Source organism: Brienomyrus brachyistius, chromosome 4, assembly GCF_023856365.1.
Source record: "Brienomyrus brachyistius isolate T26 chromosome 4, BBRACH_0.4, whole genome shotgun sequence".
In the NCBI taxonomy this organism is placed as follows: Eukaryota; Metazoa; Chordata; class Actinopteri; order Osteoglossiformes; family Mormyridae; genus Brienomyrus; species Brienomyrus brachyistius.
In genome coordinates, this window is record NC_064536.1 from 20,799,942 (window position 1) to 20,823,300 (window position 23,359).

A 23,359-nucleotide genomic window follows, 5' to 3' on the forward strand; every position below is an offset into this window, starting at 1 on the left:
TCACCGCCTTCACCATGCAGCTATAAGAGCGCCCTCCTGCTGCCACTATAAGCAGTCAACGACCTGGACAGAAATGTGATCTCGAGCCTAAAAGGACAGTACAGTAAGGCAATAGCCATGGGTGAGCCTAATTGAGTACTCTGTCTGAGCTAACGGGAATTGGGTAATACACCCCCCCCCAGAGGATCAACAGAGTCAGAAAATCAGCTGCAGTGATATCTGCCCCCCTCCGCCGAACACTCTATTGCCCCCCCCCCAACTCCAAAATCGTTGTCTCTCAAGATGCCTCAACAACAGTGGAAAATTCCGATGCTATAAGGTCTTGAGATCCCACAGCATGGATGCAGGTTCGGTTGAGGGCCCCTCCCTTAGGTAGTAGGAGGGGGGGTTCGATCAGGGACCCTATCCAGCAATGATTTTGGTCCTCCAGGTCATACACAACTAGGGGTCCTATTCTTCGTGAAACAAATGAGACTAGAGGGTGCCAATGCGGCTCGCTGTCCTTTCAAACCTGCTAAGGATGCTTCAGTGCCGTCGCTGGGCCGGTTACCAAGCAGCATAATGAACCCTGACCGCTTCACCATGAGGAAGCTTAACTCTCCATAGATGTTTCTCAGGCTCCTTCAAGGACACTAACCGAGAAGCCTAGTCCTTTGTGAGGCATTGAACAAGACGCGTTGAGCTTGTACAAGTGCGCATCCGGAGCAGCTAATTAACTTCGAGGGCAGGCGCATGCACTGAAATGCACTGAGCCTGACGGAGGCACCTAGACACCTTTGGCTACTGGGGGGAATTAAAATGCCAGCAAACGTTATCGCCGTAGCAACATCGTATTTCCTTACGTAAGCAGGCAGATAAAAAAATGTTTCAAGCGGGTTGGTCAAGGATGATTAGCTACCTATAGGAAAATATCTACATCCATAACCCTGGGTCCACTTCCTGTCGTCTTGGACAGTGAAGAGGAGTGGCTGCATAGCCGTCAATGGTGCATAAAGGAAACAACCCCCCCCCCCGCCGGAACAGGACTGGAGCCAACACCGACTGCGGGGTCCTCCTTCCTGATGCTTTTATACGATGCAACTGAGGCATATGGTGAAGGCATAAGAGATGCTGAATCATCGAAGGAAAGATGCTGAAAGCTCCCCACAGCCCATGCCACCTGAAGCCCTCCTTGAGAGGCCCCAAAATCACATGTAGTTATCTGGGAGAAGCTCGTAATGACTTGCTGGCTGCTGTTTGTGTCATACACATGGCACACTGAGGTCCTGGATGTGGTAGGGACCAGGTGGGAAGGTGGATCTAGTCGGAATCTCCGACACCAGAATATCCATCCATCCATTTCCCAAACCGCTTATCCTACTGGGTCATGGGGGGTCCGGAGCCTATCCCGGAATCAATGGGCACGAGGCAGGGAACAACCCAGGATGGGGGGCCAGCCCATCGCAGGGCACACTCACACACCATCCACAGCATGTCTTTGGACTGTGGGGGGAAACCGGAGTACCTGGAGGAAACCCCATGACGACATGGGGAGAACATGCAAACTCCACACACATGTGACCCAGGCGGAGACTCGAACCCGGGTCCCAAAGGTGTGAGGCAACAATGCTAACCACTGCACCACCATGCCGCCCCTGTTTGTGATATCACAAAGCAGAATGAGAGATGAAAGACAGCCCGGCTTCACAGAGCGATGAAAGAGTAGACCACAGCGTGGCCAGGGTTCCAGGGGCAGAGTGAGCCGCGCCTACCATCCCTAGCAAAACAGGATATGACATCGTCAAAAGACACCACACCCTCGTACCTTCGTGCCAGAGATCCATCCGGGCAAGGAAGGTGTCTCATATCAACTGACACGATGCTCTCAGGATCCCAAGCGACACTGCAGGCACCATACACACTCAGCCAATGGGAAGCTGGCTCAGGTTGCTAAGAAACGGCGACAATAGCTACACTCACCAAAAAAAGGGCTCTTCTGAAGTTCTTTCATGTTAGAGGTTTCATTAGATCCACATCGTCCAAATCATTTTATCACTGAATTAGTCACTCAAGGACACATTAATGAGCCACCCAGCAGGGCAAACAGTGCAATGTAGGAAATATCTGTTAAATGGAAATACTAATTACTTATCTGTTGTATTCTTTAAACTGACCCTCAGAACGATTTAAGCAGCATTTACATCAGTTATATTTTATAGCACAGCAGGTCAAATGAGGGTATAACAGCAAACATAACTCCAAACCTAACCCTGCCCATTTGAGTGAGGCGTGGTCATGTAGGGGCAGCATGTGACCAACCGCCAGCCCCGCCCCATCCAACATCGCCATGATCACAGCCAATAGAAACCTTGCCGGAATCTCCAGTAGGCCAATGGAGGCTGAAGATGTCACAGAGAGCAAAGTTGGTCCCTCAAAGGGAAGTTTCGCTCTGCCCTCAGCAACAGATGGGTTTCTGCTCCTCAGAGAGTCTTGCTTTCTCCTCTAGGAGTTGGTGGTTCCCTCTTCTCCTCAACGTGTCCCTTTCTCACCTGATTTCTCCCCAGCGGCGCCAGAGAAGGACGTCCCTGTTTCTGTTGTTCCACATGACACAGCCGGGAAGCTAAGGGCCAACCTTCAGCTCTCATTAAGGCGCCTAATTGGATTCTCTGCTTTCATCTCACGGTGCCGCTTGTTCACCTCGACATCCCGCTGTCAGCTACCCTAACGATGCAATTTATGTCCCTAAGCGGGCTGTGATTCATCCACATTTTAATAAACTGAATTATTTTCCCCACACCCTGCTGGATCACGGGCGGAAAAACCTTCTTGTTCCGCTTCCGCATGCATTCTGGAAAACCAGAACTCTCAAAAACCCAAAGGATCGACGAGACAGATATTTAAGATCCCCCAAGGTAGCTAATCAACCTTACGTCTCAAACTTTGAAGAGCTGATATGACCCCAGTGCTCATCAAACACTAATAATGTCCTGACACTCATTGGAACCAACAGTCAGATATGTTTAGGCTTCTTCTGGGCTGATTTGGCATTAATGGCCTAATTTAATCCGTTCCATTATTATTTTAACTGAGTGTCGATTAATTCATTCATAATACTTTACAAAACTGTGACGTGAGACGTCTTTTTATCACATCTGGGAAGCTTCTTTCAGTCGATATCTGGACAGTGTGCCCAATAGTAAGGCAGGATTCCTTAAAAGGTGACGGCCAAAACTAAGAAGGTGCTGAGTTGAAATCCCATGAAGGAAGTTGCCACCGTAGGGCATCTAAATTAGGACAACTAACAGCTGAGTGTGGCAGAGAGTAAAACCCTGGAACGTTTGAGATGGATGAGGTACCAGTGAGGTTAATGATATAGTGCACCAGCTAGGTCTAGAAGCTTGGATCACATGTAAGCCTGATGATACAAATCCTGGAGGAACCCGAAGTCCAGCAGCCTTCATGGAGGAAATTGGAGCACGGCACTCAAAGGCCGGGAGAACCAACGTACCGGTCACAGTCAGAACCAACAAAAAAGCTTTAGCCTTTTTGTTTAGAAGATTTTTTTGTTCAGAATCAATCTTTTTAACTTACTCCCACAACTAACCAATTACATCCAGCAGACAGGACCATTTCATGGTGGCATCAGACTCGATGAGAGCCAAGCAGAAGATCAGTCCTCCTCTGCTCAAAGCTTTGGTCAGCCCTGTACTTCAAAACTTCACTTGTTTTGAGGTTCCCTGCTGCGTTTCTAGAAACTAAGCTGCAGCAGACATGCATGTGAACTTCAAAGACGGCCGCAAACAGAAACAGGTCCACAAACAGCTTCACGGATCCACGTCCCTCAAAGGAAAATGACTCAAAATGGCATTTTTTTCTTCCAGACTGTCCCTGCATTCCCTGGCAAAGCCACTGCACTGACCACCATCAAGGCCCCGTCTACGTAAATTAGCAACATGCTTCACAGACTGCCTGGGTCCAGCGCCAAATGACTGTTTTTCAGTCTCGGGGGGTCAGACAGAGGAAAAAGGAGAGTGAAGGAGGCAGAGAAGGGTTCTTTAAATAGGAATCACGGTCATAAGGGCATTATTGTGCAATCTTAATCTGTCTGTACTTAGCTTAGCTTTACTGTGAAAGAATGCCAGACTAATTACAGCCAAAGCGGCTGGGCTGTCTTTATGAGAAATGTACCTTTTCTGTGTTTTTCTAGGTGATCGTTATGTGGACCAATGACAGCAAACTTTCAAATCACATGACCTGTCACATCGTCACAACAGAGAGAGGGCAGTCATGGAAGGCAAAGAGCAAACAGGAAACCCAGAAAACATTCCATCCATCCATTTTCCAAACCGCTTATCCTATTGGGTCACGGGGGCTCCGGAGACTATCCCGGAAGCAATGGGCACGAGGAAGGGAACAACCGAGGATGGGGGGCCAGGCATACTGTTTCCTGACTTGGGCTCTCTGCTTCCTATGATAGATCCGAGGGTCACTATGATCCTGTTATTTGACTCAAGAGCAATGAATGGATTGGACCTTTGACCCCATCACATCCTCAGGATCCACAGAGGCCAAGACAACACTCAGAGTGCTTTGTGTAATTCGTATCCATGTGGATGTACACGTCACCACTACCTGGTGCTACAGTTACGGAAAACTGGCAGATTGCGGAAGGTGTATTTGCAGTACCCTTGTGTTTTGGAACATATCACAAGCCAAAAACCATGACACCCTTCCAGTTGCACCTTAATTTGTTCCAGAAACAACATATTTGCCCCCCCCCCCCCACACAGCTCTCCAGTGGATGCATAAAAGCAGCAGATTTCGAAGTTAAATGTTTTGAAAGTTCTGTTTGAGCCGGATCAGATCAGCCTCGTGTACGTCAGGACTGAAGGTCAACCAGCGGTGGAAGGCACTGGAAGCTAATCCTCCTCGCTAATTGGATTAACTGGCTTCACGTCAGCTGTGCCTGGAAAACGCCAAGACAATATGAAACAAAACATGGGTCAGCTTCCCTGCATCCCTTCCCAGAGAATTTGTGCGGATCGGGTAAGAAGCACATAGTTCCAGGTCACTAATCCCCTAAATATAGACTTTACACAAGAGCCTGAAGACCACCATGAAGCTGCTATGAAGGCCTAAAACCTGAAGTAGGGGGGACAGCAGGCATGATCCGGCGGCCGGGCCTCAGTCAGACACGTTCTCCTGTGCTGAGAGGAACTGGGCCGTGCGTGTGTGTTCAAAACGCGAATCTGACCTGGATACCCCCATGAGAAAAAGGGAAATTTTATTGATTCTGGAAAAAAAAACTGAAAAAAACTCTCCCGTCGCTGAGACACTCTGACAGAGTTATGGTCCAGATTAAAAACCTGCAGTCCCAAAATCAATCTGAGCCAATCACCACTGTTTACATTAAGTAGTCACAATGAGTGATGATGAGTCATGTGACAGCATGGTGTAAATTAGGGCTTCCCTAGTGATTCCAGAAGCTCACCTCAGGCGCTTTTCCTCCTTCTTGCGCAGCATCATGTCCCTCTTCACCACCTGCAGCACGTGCTCCGCCTCCTTGTGCGTCAGCCCCGAGAGGTCCAGCTTCCTGCCCATCATCCACGGCGGCGTCTTCTATTGGCCGTTCTCTGAAGGGGGCGGTGCCGAGGGGGGATGCAGAGCCTGGCGGGGACCAGAGTAGGGGCGGGGCAAAGATGAAAGAAGACAGTTGGCTTAAAGTACTGAGGATAGAGTGACGGATCAGCACCAGAGCAGAAGGAGAACTGGATCAGCGCTTGTGCCTTACATTACAATATCGACGTTTACACTTCCCGCGCATCCATCACTACAATGAGCCTCCTGAAAGGACTTGCTAAAATGCCAGTCGCTCGACACACACGCACACACACACACACACGCATCTAAAGTGCATCAGCCACCTGTCAACCTGCAGAAAGCTTTCACGTTAGTCTGATTAAAGCGGCATTAAGATGCCTTAATTGACGGAAAGATGCTTACCGCCCGCTGCTTGCCACGGGTAAGAAGACACCACAGCCCCCCCCCCCCCCAAAAAAAATAAATCACCCCTCAGTCGTGAAGATCATGCTACCTGGGCTCCGGTACACAAATAGCAAGCCAGCTTTCGCTTTTTATAACCCTACGTTTAAACACACTGACACTGGTAGGCAGAAGGTGGCCGATGTATAAATGACAGACAGTCAGGAGGTGCCCACAGGGGGAATGACGACTAAATCACAGACGGGGAAGGTGCTGATGACGCAGAATGGGAACGCCAGCCCACTGAGCCTGGCTTGTAAAGGCATAGAACATTACATTTCATTCACACAGGGAAGCAGTGGCTCCTATTGCACAGCTGGGTCTTTACTCAGACCATGTCAGTGAAGGAGGCCCCACTGTGGACAGGCAGCCACTCTCCCCCACTCACCCCTGTTAATGATTGATTCATGAATCAATCTCCTCCGGTACTATTTACTTCCTAAAGTCAATTCATGTAGAAAATCAGTTAATACAAGAACAGTGGGAAAATTTGGGGGGGCAACAACAATAGTGACTGGATCAGGAACTTAGACTAGACAGAACTGTCATATTTCAGTGCTGTTAATGCAGTAGCAAATGGTGCGTGTGGGTCATGCAGCACATCCAGATGGTTCATTTTTGGGCACGTTTTCCCCCACAAAGTCAGGGAGACCTACATGCAATTTCCACAAACATACACGTTTCCCATTCAACCCAACATTTACCCACTAAACCTGGGCCCTCTAGTGGTGTGGAGGAGCCATTGCATGTATAAGAAAATGACTCGATGACCTGAGAGACTGAAACATAGAGGCTGAAGGATAGGAGAACTGCTCCAGTTTTCCCTCAGAGGACTGGGCAGGAATGAGGTCAATGAAACAAAAAGGAAGAACACAGAAAAAAAAAACCCAAAAAGACGTGATTCAGCAAGAAGAATAAATAACCTGAAGAGAATTCAGGACAGAGATCAGGGTCAGCTCAGGCTTACTGCCGGTGAACCAGGACACAATATATCAATTCATACTGTCAGACATTACAAGGGGGCAGGATTAGCGAATCAACTGCCATAATGAAAGTCATGTGACCTTCCCCTCACCGAAAAAAAACCCCAAAATGTGAAACAAGAAGCCAAGCTCAACCGGAAGGAAAGTGTATCGCTTGGCTGGCATGTTGTTAACGGTCCCGGCCCACCGAAAGTGCCAAGAACTCAAAACACGAAGGAACTGAGCTTAGAGCATAGCAAGATCTTCTTACGTCTACCGTCTGCTGTCAGAATGAACGGCAGAGCATTATGAAGCCCAGAGGCAGCGTTTCTGCCGCAAGCTGAAATCAGCTGAAGCTGTCAGGAAAAGCAGATCCAACAATCCAGCAGATCTAAGTACATCCAGCGTGAGGCTCGTCGCTGATGACCTGCATCCAGTTTCGAAGTTTTAAATTTCACATTTTAATCGTCATGTCCTTGGAAGAACATGGTGAAACCACAGTTGCACGGGAGGGGACAGGCGCATGGGGAGGGGGGGGGGGTGGGCAATAGGACAAACAGCAGTGCAATTAAGGACAAAAATATAAAAAGGACTTTCTGAAAGCAATATATCCCTCCTCCATGTGATGGCTGGGAGGAACAAGAACTTCATTTGGGGAGGGGGGGGGTATTTATAATAGAGAGTAAGAAACCAAAACGCAGGATAATTGTTTCATCTTCAACTGTGGGCAGGCGGAGGATTCTGACCTGACTTGACCCCGTCCCGGGACACTCACCCTTCCCCCGCCCGTCTCTTACATGGCTATATTTGTACAATGCGGGGGGGGGGGGGGGGGCGCTGAGATCCCATAAGGACATGGACATCTTCCAAAGCTGCATGCCAGTCACCCACTTATGCTCTCAATGTACCTGAGGCTTCAAGCTCAGTTAAAGGTAAGATTTCTTCCCTTAATTTTAAAAGCTTATAATGTCACAACCCAGAAAAAAAATCCTTTATTCAGGTAACACACTCATACCTCAGGGTCAGTGGGCCAGTTGTGGTTGAGTAATTAGGTCAGGGTGACAGGTGGGTCACGTAGGAACGCTGAAGATCTGGAGAACATTTTGTTTTTAACTCCGATTTCCGGACATCGACCTTTAAAGAGGCAGGACCGCCAGCTCTCTGCTTCTGTGTAGAAAACAAAAGCTTATCGTCCGCTTCCGGACGCTTTAAATCCTCATGGGAGGTTACACTCATGAGACCAACAGAGTTTTAACTCCCGGGCTTCCATCACCACAATAACGCATCTGACTTACCTTCCGGTTGCCTGTCCTAAACCAAGCCTGACTGCATGCTTGCCAGTCGTCCAACATAGCTGAGCTCTGAACCAGCGAGGTAGTGCTATAGATTTAAAGATCAGTGGTCATCGTTGACACACCACAGAGCACAACAATAAAAAGGGTCCTCTGCATTTAACCCCCATGCAGGGGGCAGCTAATTCAGTGCTCAGGGAAGAGACAGACAACATAGCAGAGGACGGTTTCGATCCATCGACCTCTGGGTTATGGACCCAGCACGCTTCCGCTGCACCACTCTGCTGCACGATGGGTCAGTACCAGCCTCATTGATGAGCATCCAGCTCTTATCCAACGCTGTGGCATGTGGATCGGATCATGCCCCCCCCAACCCTGCCTACACCAGTTTCAGATGATGACCTGAAATCTACACCTAGATACATTTCAAAATTGTTTAAGTATTGTAGCTTAATTTTTCTGCATTGGCTCCAACCATAATGAGATTGTATTCAGAAATATATGTCAAATCGGGGATTATTCACTCACCAGCAAATTATGACACTCCTCTGCTATAGCGAATACACACTGTATTCAAGTTGGGTGACTGGGGAAAGGTGCGGGAATAAACAGTGAATAACAAACGAATAAATATAAAAAATAAACAAGAGTGCCAGTCGAGCTGAATGATAAGCAGCAGACAGCCTTTCACACCAGCCCCACAAGACGCTCAGGGGCTGTAAAACGGCCCCGATCAGATTGACAAATGGGATCAGACTGGTGAATGAGTTTCCATGAGCCAATGAGAAGCTACGGCCCGCCCATCCCACCTCCCATTGGCTGTAAACACCTTCATACGTCACCTTAGCTGCTGGCTAAGGGCAGTATGCATGCTCTGGTAAGACATCTCTGTAAGTGACGAAGTCTGTGCGGTACTTTGTTAATATGTTTATTTTGTTCTACTTTGTTCCCTTTCAGCATATAATTATTTAAGATTAGATGCAGTGTGTTTCTCTGGATTCACGTCCCTACATAGTTTTTATGGTCACATTACAGTGGAAATCCCCAGTGAGGGGTACCCGTTTTTCTCTCCAAAAGACCTGTGGGTCATATGCGAAGTACCCCCTGCTATGAGCCCGTGTATCTAGGGTTAATAGGTATCCTACTGTACGTGGCTAGTAATTAGTAATGCTCTTATGTACGTAATCTGTGAAATGAACGTTTCTCATGCCCCAAAGGGCTAAGCTTGGTGCAGGCTCATGCCCGGGGTTGCGGGTGCGCTGATCTAGTTCATCCTAAAGCAAAGGCGCGCCGGGCGGCGAGTCACGTGACCGACTTAGTGCTCAGCTTCCCAACGCCCCGCTTTCCCTCCGGACGTCGTTCCGATGCCGCTGCGCCCCTTTTCTTCCTGCTACACCCATCGTAGCGGGTGTCTTAACGAACCGGACGCTCGGACAACCTGAGGCATGAGTAACGCACTGTTAGCGGTCAGTAAGCAGACGCTTTCGCGTCCGGACAGGGAAAACGACGCAGATGCCATGTATTTGCAGCACTGTGGGCTTCAAAAAGACAAGGCAAAAAAGAAACAAAATATATTATATATAAAGTACAATTATTGCTCGCCTGAGTCGAGTTTCTGCAGAGAACTGGGACACACATGACAGCTGAATTTGAAGCCTATTATAGTGTTTTCCATTTAACAGCAGAGGGAATGAAGACGTATATGTAAAATGAAACATAAGTGACACTGGTTCCCCACACAGCTGTATATCGCCCTTCACACACCTGCTGGACACATTTTCCCCACACACTTGAACATTGTGAAATTCACAATGATAAAACGTGAGAAAAAAACACGTCCCACTACGGAGCGCCAAGTTACCAGTACAACTTTTAACAAGCCTGTCCATCCACAAATACACCTCAGCTCCCAAGGTGCCCATTCATAAAAACCCGCGTGTTCATCATGGGTGAATACAAACCCGGATTTTTTGTAACGAGTCCTGCAGCATTAGTCTACGTCCCCTTCTGCTAATAGATTTCGGTGGGATGAGGTGGCATCAAAACGACCTTCGACCCTCGACGGGCATCTCATATCGCCTCATCGTTAACCTTTTTGCATGAGTGCAATTAAACTTAACGCATATATCCGTTGACACACCGCTGTCGCGCCTTTTAAATCCAGTTTCACTGTTGATCGTAACGCCGTTCATTGATAGACTAAAAATCACCGCAATCGGAAACCCGCCGCTGTCACGGCGCAGAAAGCGGTTCTTGCTGTTTTATTTCCTTTGCGACGGAATAACATTGCAGTGCCGGGAAACCGTCCTTCTAGGCAGGATGTCAACACCGATCGTGGTTCCCATCAGCAATCACCTGGCTGCTTATTTCGGCAGCCCGCAAGGTGCTGTGCCACGTTATTATTTATCACACAGACGCGGGGGGATCCGCACACTCGTACCCAAGTGAGAGCGTGTTTTATATCGTTTTCTGCACTGATCTCGGTAGCATTTAATGATAGAAGGTAAATGTAAAGACTGCTGAAGCAGACTGTGCGCTGCGCACGGCAGGGCAGGAGCGTGTTAAAGCTCCCGGCTATGTAAGCACAACAACTTACGTATAAGGAGCCGATCGGAAGCCGGATGGCCGCCAGCCGCCAAGCCAGGTGTACCCTTTCCAGGAAGGTCGATGAATGTTATTTCAGTTCAGCTGCAACTTTTGCTAGGTTAACCTCGGTCTCCTCTCTTAGTCCGAATTGTGCAGCAAAGCCGGGAGGGCGTTAGGGGGCAGGCAACCGGTCCCGGTGGTGTCATCAAGCGGCACCTTCGGGGTTCATGGTTTAACGCCAGCCGTACCTCGATCTCCCGTATGTACTGGGAGGTAGTGGCGGGGTCCCTGGCGGAGACGCTTGTGCATTAGGCAGGGCGGCGAGATCCGCTCGGCGGGACCGTCCCTCTGGCAGCGCCTAGGTCTCCGGTCGAGCAGCCAATCACGCGGCGGTACCCGAGCCCGCTTCTCTCATCCAGCAAGACGCGGCGGCGCCGTGCCGCAGAATGATCCCTTATGAATGGATCATTCACCCTTTCCTCTACCGGCAAGGCTACTCGATTACTCGTTTTATGCGTCACTGTTTGTCCTTTCGATTAGTATCCGTTTGCCGGGTTCATGGATTAAGGCAAATTTGACTTAATCGTTTTTCGAACGAGTATAAAAATAAGCCCGTTATTAACTCGGAACAGTACTGGAGCTTGAAATTCCTGAATTCTTCTGTGCCTATATTAAGCACCTTATTAATATCCCGTAATGTATTTCAGGATTATTTCATTATAGGGAAACGGTCGTGCGCAGTTACACTAAACGGCGCACACGATAACTTAAATTTCTCCAAATGTTTAACGCGCCCGCTCACTAAAGAAATCCCCTGTCCATCTCTATGTTTCGGATCATGGATAGGTACAGCAGTTCTGCAGTGATTACAGAATAAATATAAGGCTAGTAACTCAAATACCAAGGTATGGTACTTAACCTAAACTTCTCAATATATAAGCTGCCATGGTATTCCATTAGCTATGCAGCTAAATGTAGTTGACATATTAGTAAACAGATTCCCACCTCATGCTCAAATCTGCCTTCATCTCGGTGCCAGGCTAATCAAGCTAGCCAACCAATCAAGCAGGGTGTGGCTGTTTGCACGGAATATTAGGGCACATTTAAGTCACACTAAGGCAGAGGATTTCAAGTTGCACGGGAGCCACAAGTGGGGGGAAATGGAATTGTGGGGGGGGGGGGGGAGGGTGGTTGAGCTGGGGGCATATCTATTTAAAATTTGCAAACTTCAGAAATACGAAAAATAATGTTAACACATTATATGCCATTACACATTATATTATTGTGTATCATGTCATATATGATGCTAACAAATTAGGCATGGTCTAGAAATGTAACGAAAGTTTACAGTGGGAAAGCTGCAAGCTGCTCAGTTAATCCTGACATACTTAGAGGGAGGAATTTTTAGCAGAGCTACAAGGAAATGTAATGGCAAAGCAACACATAAAACAAGCAGGAAAAATAAGATATGATGACATATCTGGAACACCGGTTTGTGTGTGCGTGCCTGCATGTGGGTGGGTGGGTGAGGAGGGATCAGAACAAGTATATCAGCCCGGGGGGGGGGCTGTCAAGCAAAGTTTGAATACCGCTTTGCTAAGGTCTGCTGTGGTTACCAGGCAAAATGGTTATTACCTGTTTCCAAGGGCATCACCAGAGGTTCTGGGTCCCATGAAAGCATCACACTGGGTCTTCAACACAGACCAATACGATGATCTTCCAGGGACCCTTGGAATCGTCACCTCCCCCTTCCCCTTACAAGCACGCCTGCCTGTTCTTTCAGTTCTCAATGTGTCGCCTTTGCCTCGCCTGTCCATATCTTCATGCTCTTTCCCAGCTGGGCTTCCTGCACTCTCCCTGCCTGTGTTTATCACCACTTAGCCCCTGAGGTTTGACAGACAGTCACTACACTAAATATTAAATGAACACGTTCCATGTTAAGTAGATGCAGGAGCAGTGTGTTCTGCTAATCATCCAGCCAGCGATGATCTTCTGACTCACTAGCTATTATTTAGTTTGTAAGTAAAATAAAGCCCCCATTCCAGCCAGCCACCATGTGCTGTGGATCTGTTCAGCCTACAAACCAAGCAGGAGCCCCTTGCAGACATATGAAAAAGACCATTAGTAGAATTAAAACAGAAACCCTGGATATTGAGCACAGACCACCAGTTCCACTCCACGCCACATACAGACAGGCATTATCCCGGTCAGGCTTTTGGGCTTTAACTCTAAACAGGATGAATGCCAAGTAGTCAGTGCTGACAGGCCCAGGGCCACTGGCAATTAGGTATGCAGAGGGAACGGCTGGGCTATACTCACCCAGGCAGGCAGGAATCACCATGCAAGCATGGGAGCACTGTTCGTAGGAGAGCCAGGGAAACACCAGACAGACTGCCGGACTCAAAGCAGCTCGATTAAACAGGACCATGATCCCTAACAAGCAAGAGACCCCAGAATGAGCAAGGAAGCATTGATCCGGTCCTCGAGGACCCAGAGACATTCCACGTTTCTGCTCCCGGGAGCTGGGAGGGATTAAAAATATGAACTGTCTGGCAGGGAGCTCGGGGGGAGCAAAAATGTGGATTGGCTGGCAGGGAGCTCGGGGGGAGCAAAAATGTGGATTGGCTGGCAGGGAGCTCGGGGGGAGCAAAAATGTGGATTGTCTGGCATTGAGCTCGGGGGGAGCAAAAATGTGGATTGGCTGGCAGGGAGCTCGGGGGGAGCAAAAATGTGGATTGTCTGGCAGGGAGCTCGGGGGGAGCAAAAATGTGGAAGTCCCCGAGAAGCGGACTGGGAAACAGTGGATAAATAGATTTAGTGCAAGTGGTGAATGAAGCCATTTAAAGGTGGAAGTGAGCACAGAGGACATCCATGGACATGTCTGCTGGCATTTAGACAGGAGGAGACCAACACTTCACAGTTTTTCAGGTAAGGTACTTGTTCCATTAAAAAAGAAACAGGCAGGTTTCGGATCTGGCCCACAGGCTGACTGTGGCCAAGATCTGGAACAGATTTATTTTTGATGAGCTCAGGCACTGAAACTTACAGAATTACCAGAAATATCTAAAGCAGTGAGTCAACCAAAAAATTGCTTGACTTAATTACTTTCTTCAGACAAAAATTACATACGCAAAGGCGAATACTGTGCTCATTGCAAAATTTTGCACATAGATTGTCATTAGACGATTATTATTTGTGTGGAGGGAGACCATTTAAATACTCAGACCACTCAGACACAGGTTCTTGTCTTGATTCTGAGACAAGTGGGGGGAGGGGGGGGGGTTTAACCATTAATGGGCCCTTAGGTTCACTTCCATATGTTACTGTTCCTGTTCACTATTGAGCATTTTTACTTTGTGGGTTAACCAATAAATAAAAAAAAAACAATTTAATTTAAGAACAGTGCATCCAGCCCTACCTGAGCCCATTTCCAACAGCTAGGAGGATGGAGTCACAGAACAATGTTGAGCTTCTTTTGTTTTTTTCCTGGACTGGGGTCTGTTTGCACACCTGCCCTCCAGCACTAATGGCTTCCACCTGATATCTGAGACACCTGGATCTAATTCATGCCTGTTGCTACGAACCCCTGTTAAAGCGCATTCAGTATGCATGCCTGACATAAATACATCACGCTGTGCTTTAAATGATGGGAGGGTATCTCACAAATGTATGACAGGACATTGTTTATAGAGTGAGGTGGTTCATTATGCAGGGATGAACGTTCAGGAAGCTTTAGGACGAGTAGAGTGAAACCACTTTCTTTTTAGGTTTGTTTACATCTTCTTCCCGCGTTTGTTTGGGGTAGATTATCCTTAGCATGGGAATACGAGGAGAAGGACTCTGTTCCCATTTGGGATGTACCCTGTCTTACTCCAACTTCTTCCTTTGATGGCATCCAGATGACCGCAGTCCTCAACACATAATTGAGAGTTTATGGATACTGTATGAGATCAAACCTGCTGCAAATTAGAACAAGATGGAACTGGTCATAAACCATCCATTCATCTTCTAACCGCTTGTCCTGGTTAACGAGCTGATCATAATTCCTTAAATGTTTGGAAGAACTTTGACCAGTTCTTAACTAAAGGAGATTGCATTGCAAAAATAAATAAATAAAAAATTGGCTGCTATTACGTTCACAGGCAGAATTTTTCCATTTCCCATTGCAATATACACATATATTTGAATTGCATGCCTTAGGGGAAGAGTAAGAGATTTGCAGTCTGCAATCATTTAGAGAAGAATATTAAGCAAGTCACGTCAGTCTGTCCCGGATTCTGCACCCCTTCCAGCATTCAACCCCGCTCTGAATTTGATTAATCAGCCTCTCAATTCTATACCAGCTAATAGACCTCATCGTAAACTGCCATTGTCGTTTCCTTTACAGAAGCCTGGTGACCCTAAGCACACCTCAAGGTTGGGTAGTAAGTATTATCTTGTGAATACATAAAGAGATGGAGTGCTGTGACAGATGACCTGGTCCCTACAATCCCCCCAACCTAAACCCTATGGAGAAGGTTTTGGATGAGTTGGATTGAAGAGGAAGGGCAACACAGCTGACTTGTGCCCTGAACTTGTGGAAACTCTTCCAGGACTCTGGGCCAACAGTCTGCAATGCTGTCATTGAAGCAAAAGGTGGGGGCTGTTTTGAAAAGTGTAAAATCAGAAAATTTTGAGATGTTGACCACTTTTCTTGGTCATTGCAGTTTTTGATATGCATTATATTACGGCCTTAACACCTTTTACTATAAGGTATAGCTACAATAGTGACAAATGCATTAAGAGCAGGTGTGTCCTGACTTTTGGCTGGTACTGCACCTTTTCAAAGAGGTACAACATCAAGGCCCCTTTTGGCAATCAAACCTGAGCCCTTCAAGTTGATATATTTACTCAAGTACATACTCAAGTACAGACGCTGCTCTACTTACGAACGAGATACTTTCTGAATGGCAGTTCGTAACTTGAAATGTTCGTAAGTCGTTATTCAACATCATTTTAAAGGTATACACAAGTACAAAGAACTAGGATGTTGGGAGTACGCACGCTACGCTACTGCACGGCGGGAGTAGCGGCCAGAAGTCGTACTACCTAGAATTGGCATGCAGAAAAAAAACTGATGTTGCAGACAGGAAAAGGGAGCCCAATGTACACAATTTGGACTTACAGTCCTCTTTGTTTGTATGTTAGAAAGTTCGTAAGTTGAAAGTTCGTAAGTAGAGGAGCATCTGTATATTACTACATATTATTGTAGCATCTATGCATGCTCAAACATTTTAGTGCAGTATACTGTATATGCATGTTTTAGTATATTAGTGCAGTATACAGTATATGCATGTTTTAGAATATTAGTGTAGTATCTATGTACAGTATACTGAATTATCTTAGTGTAGTATCTATGCATACTCAAGTATATTAGTATAGTAACTATGCATGCTCAAATATATTGCTGTAGTATCTATGCATACTCAAGTGTATTCATGTAGCATCTGTAGAGTACAATAGTACACCTGTCAGTTAGTTATGTCTCCCATCTCATGCTGCAGTTAGCTTCTGAAGGTCGGCTGACTGGAGTGAGCTCCTACGCTTCACTGAGGATCCCTGACTGGCATAAATGAGAACCCACCTGAAGAAGATGTGCCACCCACAGGTGGAGATCTGCTGAGTGGCCAGGTGCAGAACGCCCAGATGGATTATTAGTATTCTTTTAAATAAAGGCTTAAAATCCAAGCCATAAATGACTAATGCAAGGCGAGTCAGGCCTTGAAAAACGGTACAACATACAAATAGTATATAAACACTTAACTTGTTTTTGAAGACAGCTAAGAATCAGCAGCTAAACTGTTCAGAATATCCCATTGGGGTTAAGTATTCCATCCACTATCCATCCAATGATTTTTACTGTAGCAATTCAGATGGTTCGCTGTTCTCGAGATAACAGGTGTAGGGGACGTGTCATGGGAATTTAACCGGCAGCTGAATCTAAATTTGATGGCACATTTTTTTTGCATTTAAAATGACCTTTAAAAGCAGCTGACAACACCGTGGTGATTAATCAAGGTCACTGCTGTCCTGCTGCCAGACATTTAGCCACCATTTATATGCAACAGAGAGGGCTGATCCTGGTACAGAGGGAGAGGTATTTTCTGTCAGATTCATGTGGATTTTATGGGAGGGACATCGGCTTGCTCATATTTCACTGCCCTGCATCACTCCTTCATACCGTTACCGTTCCTGGCTCCCCCAAGCCCTATCTTTCACCAAGCCAAGAGTCTGATGAAAGAAAACTATCACTGCTGGGCCCCGAAGTCCCAGAATTCCTTCAGGTCTTCATTTTAAAAATAAAAAAGTCACTCTGAAAATTCGCATATCGTCCTGCTGGGCCTCAAACATCTTTTCTACCACTGAGCTAAGGAATCTCCTCTGTGAAGGACCAGCTATAGCAGACATGCATGAAAGATTCTCCAAGGTGTTATAATAATGTAATAAGTCAGGCCAAAAAAACTAATTCATTATTTAAGTAATTCATTATCCAATCATTATCTAAAGTTCTTCCTCCGACTGATTTCTTGTCTCAATGTGTTTTTTAAAAAAGTATGAGACTCAAACTTGCTTTGGTGTTCAGACCTTGGTGAACCAGCGTTGGTTAAGCTCTGCAGCACAGAGCCTCCTAGATTTATGGATTCCATCAAAATATCTGTCAGATCTTCTGAGCTGAACCTGACACATCATCCATCCTCTGTGTCTGTATCCTTATTAGACATTCAGCGATCACCGTCTAGTCCTCTTGTTCTGTACTCCCTCTCATAGAGTAACGTCCTCCAGAACTACTGCTTCTGCGAGCCCAAGTTCACTGCCATGGCAACACGTACCGTTTTCTCAGGAACGGGTTACGTTAGACCTGTAATTGCTCCCAGAGTCTTGTATAATTCTCATTTATCAACCATTTTAAAGATGATTATGGATTACAAAACAGTATAAAGTACATGACTGTACTACCCTTATGAGACTGAACGGTACTGTCTAGGCGCTATTTCAATTAGTACGTTCTGGTTATGTTTGATCTAAGCTTTCTCTCATTATGGCCAGTGAGCACAGAATATCCTCACAAGGGGAAAGCACATAACTCACAGTCAAAAGGGCCTAACAGATCAAAACAGGCTGTTTAAAGGAACATTTCTACTGAAAATGACCCGGATTGAATATCTGCTGAGGGGCCCAGCATTGAAATGTAAAAGTAAGGCTGCTGTTTCACCATGAGGAAGTGCAGCATTCTGGGTAAAAAGATCCAGCCGCCCTTACAGATATGCACGTCACCGGGGTCTCCCTCTGCCCTACACTCCCCACTCCCCCTCCCGATGAGTCGCGGTTACACTGCTTAATGCACCCCTTTCTGGGCACTTTCACAACACCAAACGCTTTCAAACGTACGACAATTGCCGTCGTCACGTCATCAATCAGTGGAATGCAGGAGTTAATCCTGAGTACATGATTGATGGGACGCCCTTCCTACAATCCCCCCGGGTCAAGCCGGGGGCACACACTGGCCTGCGGAGAAACACGCCGTAATTGCTGTCTAGCACCAAGACACTTTTTCAATCAGAGCAATGAGAGATTAAATGAAGGAGAGCAGCACTTCATGTCACTCGGCCGGCACGCTATTTCGGGACACTGGTAAGAGGCAGAGAGCTCGATAATTATTAACATAAGCGTAGGAGTATGAAGCCCACTACAAGGACACTGTCTGTGTTTGTTGTTTATGGTGGGGGTGGTGTTTGGCCCAGGGGGTAAAGATGCCATGTTTGTGATCGGAACTTCGCCAGCTCCAGTGCCAGAAAAAGCCCTCAGTTTTCATATGTAAGTAAAACTACAGGTACCACACCAAAATGTTACTCAAGTAAAAGTCATCCAGTAAAATACTACTATAGTAAAAAAAAAAAAAAATGTGTGGTTTTAAAAGTACTTCAGTAAAATGTACTATAATCTACAGCTGATTGTCCAGTGCAGTCAGGGCCATTAATTCAGTAGCAGCTCTATTGCAGCTAACTCTGAATACTGGTAAAGTGTAAATATTAGATGGCAATTTCAGCGTGGTAGCTAATATATTGTGCATCTACATATTGTTTGTTTCATCTTCATAAAGACAATATATAACGCAAAATAATAAAGAGAGAAAAATATTGCTTCAAGAATCGTGAGAATATCGCGATCTCGATTCTGAGCGGGAAAAAAAATTCTGTTTGAAATCTTCCCCAGAATCATGCAACCCTGGGTGTTCTGCATGCAATATTATTTTTCGTCCTTTTGTACTTTACACCTTTGGCTGGCTCAGATCCCAGGATTGACACAGTGTCTCTGCCATCAGGCCCATGAGCCAGGCCCTTAATCCCTATGCTTAACTATATAATCAGTGTAGGACTGACTGATCCTACTTCACAAAAATGTAAATCTCTTTCTGTATAAACGTCCACTAAATAAATAAAATGTAAAATGCTTGACTGGGCCATAATCATCATGCATGCGTGTTTTTAGCCAGCGATTTGCTTCCAGACCACCAGGGGCCCCTCTGGCAAAGCCTGACGTTCAGGGGATTCCCAAGGCAGCCAGGCTTCCAGGGGAAGCCCAGCTTGCAGGCCTGGGGATGCCGGCTGGTGTCCAGGGGAGGCCTGGCCTACAGGATCTGGAGCTGCATCCTCCAGAGCGTTACTGCAGTATGACACAGCGTAAGACCTGACTGTGAGGGTGCGTGTATGAAGAGCTCAGTTCCTGTGGAAGTGAGGCCAGCCTGGTACTGGCCAGCTGTTCCAGCATCTGGCCAGGATGCCCCTGGTTTGAGCCTGGATTGCAGCACTATACAGAAGATGTAAGGACTCTGGTGCAGGCAGGCTAGCTGTATGCTGTATAGCATGTATACCTGCATGTCCTGGCCTGACAAACCAACACGGTGTCACAAATCGACCCTGAGGACCCCCAACTGACGTCAGGAAGACCACGCCTCTGGGGATTCCTTCATCCATCTTTCTCCGTTTAAACAAGCTGTCAGCTCGCGGTTCTGTGCCGCTATACAGGGTTGTCTGGTTTCTCCGGGTTCAGCGCAGCCACCAAGCGCAAGCTGTTGCAGGTTATTTCCAATTAAGGGAGACTATTTCAGCCATCTGATCTTGCACTCCGATACGAGATCTTCTGGAGTTTTTTCTGAGTTTGAGTGTCTTCCCATTTCTGCCTCTCCGAGTTTTCTGACCTGTGTTCTGCCTTATACACCCCGAGTTCTGTTCAGCCCCCTTGACGCCTGACGTGAATCACCTGACCCCCACCCGTACCCTGACCGCGAGATTTGCCAAGCCCCAAGATCGACTCCGCACATCGCCCGACCCCAGCCTGCCCCACGACAACGATCCTGTCAGCTTCTTGGGTTTTGATGTTCTGTGTTCTCCGTTATTACGACCTGGACAACGAACTGCCTTTTTCGTGATTAAAAGCGTCTCGTCGCATCTGATTCGGCGGCAGCGTCCTCTTTTCCCCTATAAAACCCTCACACAGGGAGTGTCACTACCTGAAGTGAGATTTCTCACTTCTCTGCTCAGAGGTGCTTCTAGGGACGCTGGGGACTCTAGGCAAAACGACTCCATGGTGCCCTCCAACTCCCCCTCCCCCGACATGATAAAATCTAGCGCAAAGTCTAAATTAACAATATCAGCAAGAATTTAATAGACATAAGCAGGGGTGCTGTAAGGAGGGGGGGGAGAGAAGAAGACTCCAAGGTCCCTTGAGTGACAGGGGCCCTAAAACATTTCACATGCTTGATATGATTTCATGGACACAAGTCTTTCATTTTCACTAAAACAAAATATAAAAATTAGGCATATTTGTCATTGCAATGTATTATGTAATTGGCCACTCAGTCAGTTGCCTGCCCTGCCTGACCTGGCAAGCAGATGTTTAGCTTGATGTATTACAGCTGTGGAACGACTAAGAAGCTGCTAACGGCTTAAAAGTTCCACACCATGAACAGCAATAGCCGGATGCCCACCTGGATTTCCCATCATGCCTCAGTCTGCTGGGAAGCGCTCAGTGTTCATGATGGTGGCATTTAAGCGGCGAGTGAATCCTTCTCTTCGTCGGTTGTGGTGCTCGCTGTTCAGGACCCTATCCTCCCCCAAGGGATGGCATTAGGCAATGCTGTGATGACTGCAGCCCCCAAGAGTCTCTAGAGGGACCGTACACTGACCCTGGACTGTTTCTGTAGCTCAATCCCTGTGAATTCAGAAAACCCATAAGGGCCATAGCAATTGTTTTTTTTGTTAGTGCTGGCTTGCTTTGAGCTCCCCTTTTCTTCAGGGTTTCAATATTTATATTCTGACCTGACCATTACTTCTCATTTGCACCATGTTCAACAAGAATGATAATTCACCTCAATGTGTGACCCATGCGTCGTATATCTGAAGATGACAATAAAGGATACTTTGATTTTGGGGTAGGTGACCGTAACCAGAAGGAAAGTTCACACTACTTCTGTCTAGTCTGGTTATTAGAGATCAATGCATCTTTTTCAGGGCATCAGACCAATAAAAATGGGTCTCGTAATGATTCAGCGACCGAAGCTTTTCATCCGTCTGAAACCTCACTGTCAGATTGCAGAAACTCCCTTCTCGCTAATGAAGTGACAATCCACTAAAATGCTCTTTAGTACTTCATCACTTAAATAGGGACCAAGCTAATTTCCTAATGGAGGCAGGTCTGCCATTCACGTCCACCACTGCTCTGGAATGCAGTGCAGACAAACCGCTACATCACAAGGCAGCTCTGCAGCCAGTTACTCGTTTTCACAAGCTAGTTATTTCGTTCATTCATTTATCAGTCACTTTCGTCCACAGCAGGCCCATAGCAACATGGTAAAATTACAGGAGGGTCTTACTCAGGGTCCAGAGAAGAAATAACTCTGCTGACTGTGGGATTTGAACCGACGTCCTAATCCGCATGCCACATACCACCCAGAGAGCCGTGACTGCGGGTGTGGTCCGGAGCTAGTGGTCACCTCTTAGCGTGGAGGTTTCGGTTGACTCTTGAAGGCATGATTATCTGTTCCATTGGCCTTTGTGCTATTTCCTTCATGGATGCGTTTAGTGACTGGATGCGACACAGGCAAAATTACAGAGATAGCACTAGGTCTTTTTCCGTTTCCTGCGTGTGAGGTTTTAGCTCCAAGACTAATGCAGAACGTCTGGCCAGATTCTTCCAGAGCTGTGCCAGGGTACATGAACTGCATGAATGAAGGGGCCTAGCAGTCAAGGGAAATGATGCTCAAATGACCTTCATGTTGGTGTAAATCTATGATTTTATGTCATTCCAAGCGTGTCAGCTTAGCCATTTCGAAAGCTCTCATAAACTCCCTCAGGTCGTGCAGCAAGCATCCAATACATGATATTTTTTTTTCTGACACGACTCCAAGCACACTGTGTTTGGCTAATCAATACCTCATTGAATAATTTAACTAATTAAGAGAATTAATTGAATTAGTGGTAAAATTTAACGGATGCTTTGAACGGCTGGGAAGCCCCTGAGGAGAAGTCCAGGAACCAATGGTGTGTTCATCTAGCTATCTAAGTAGATATCAGGAACTTTTCAGAGAACTGGGGAAATTCTTGTTGATTTTTTTATTGCGCTACTGTTAAGTTGCATATGTTAACTAGGTGCAGTGTCAAAAAACTGCGATCAAGCTAAGCTTCCCCCAGGGGTTTGATGCACAGGCCATCCTAGGCTATAGCTTTTGGCCCCAGAAATCATCATAGCCCCACCCTGCCTCTGGAGAAATGGAGCAGTTAATTAAATCACATGGACACCTGAGTGTCCGTGGTGATGCCCGCTTAGGGGCCCCCAGAAAAGTTTTCTCCACTGGACTGAAAGCCCTGAAACCATCTGTTAGCAATGACTAAATGCCCCCCTCCCCCGCCGAAGTCTGTTAGCAAACTTAACACCAGGAGGCCCCCTTCACTCCCATATCAGACTCAAATCTTACATAAATGACCCCCCCAACGCCCCCCTCCCAATAACCTCCACCATTTAAGACCACTTTTTTTAACCTTTAATATCTGTATTACCCGTGGGTAGGATTATGACTTAATCATGAAATATCAAGAAAATAAACATTATGACAGCACAGAACATGAGAGAAATATATTTAAAAAAAAGACTGAATAATAACTAGCTGCAAGTCCAGCCAGCAGGGGGCAGTAAGAGTGGACGGGACGGTGTGCATCTTTGGTCTGAAATGAAGGGGTAGAGCTGGATGAGAGGGTAAAAACAGATAATCCACAAACCACAGGCAGCTGTACTGCAATATGGAAGAAAATGCAGTCATTTTATATATATTTAACCTCGCTAAAAACTCCAAATGTAGATATTAAATATATAATGTGAATTATTTAAAAATAAGTTTAATACATTTTTATGTGGGGATGGTATACAACAGCTTGATTCATTGAGTTTTCTATGTTTCCTGTA

General features: G+C 46.5%; 1 protein-coding gene and 1 long non-coding RNA gene across 3 annotated transcripts in view; one reads left to right on the forward strand and one right to left on the reverse strand.

The window, feature by feature from the left end:
- Window positions 1-11,267, reverse strand: part of myripb (myosin VIIA and Rab interacting protein b) — a 73,901-nt gene extending 62,634 nt beyond the window's left edge. Inside the window, exons 1-3 of one of the 2 annotated variants that reach the window (XM_049009882.1) lie at window positions 11,110-11,267; window positions 5,471-5,646; window positions 1,805-1,929 (exon numbers count right to left, since the gene is read on the reverse strand). In XM_049009882.1, coding sequence (XP_048865839.1) covers window positions 1,805-1,929; window positions 5,471-5,646; window positions 11,110-11,170 — 362 coding nt within the window. In that variant the 5' untranslated portion in view covers window positions 11,171-11,267. Of the gene's footprint in view, window positions 1-1,804; window positions 1,930-5,470; window positions 5,647-10,871 lie in introns of both variants that reach the window. The other variant, XM_049009883.1, reaches the window with a different exon arrangement.
- LOC125739664 (uncharacterized) lies at window positions 7,840-17,255 on the forward strand. Its single transcript, XR_007397231.1, has 3 exons — window positions 7,840-7,915; window positions 15,249-15,496; window positions 16,405-17,255. It is a non-coding gene; the product is annotated as an uncharacterized LOC125739664 (long non-coding RNA).
- Window positions 17,256-23,359: the final 6,104 nt, after the last annotated feature.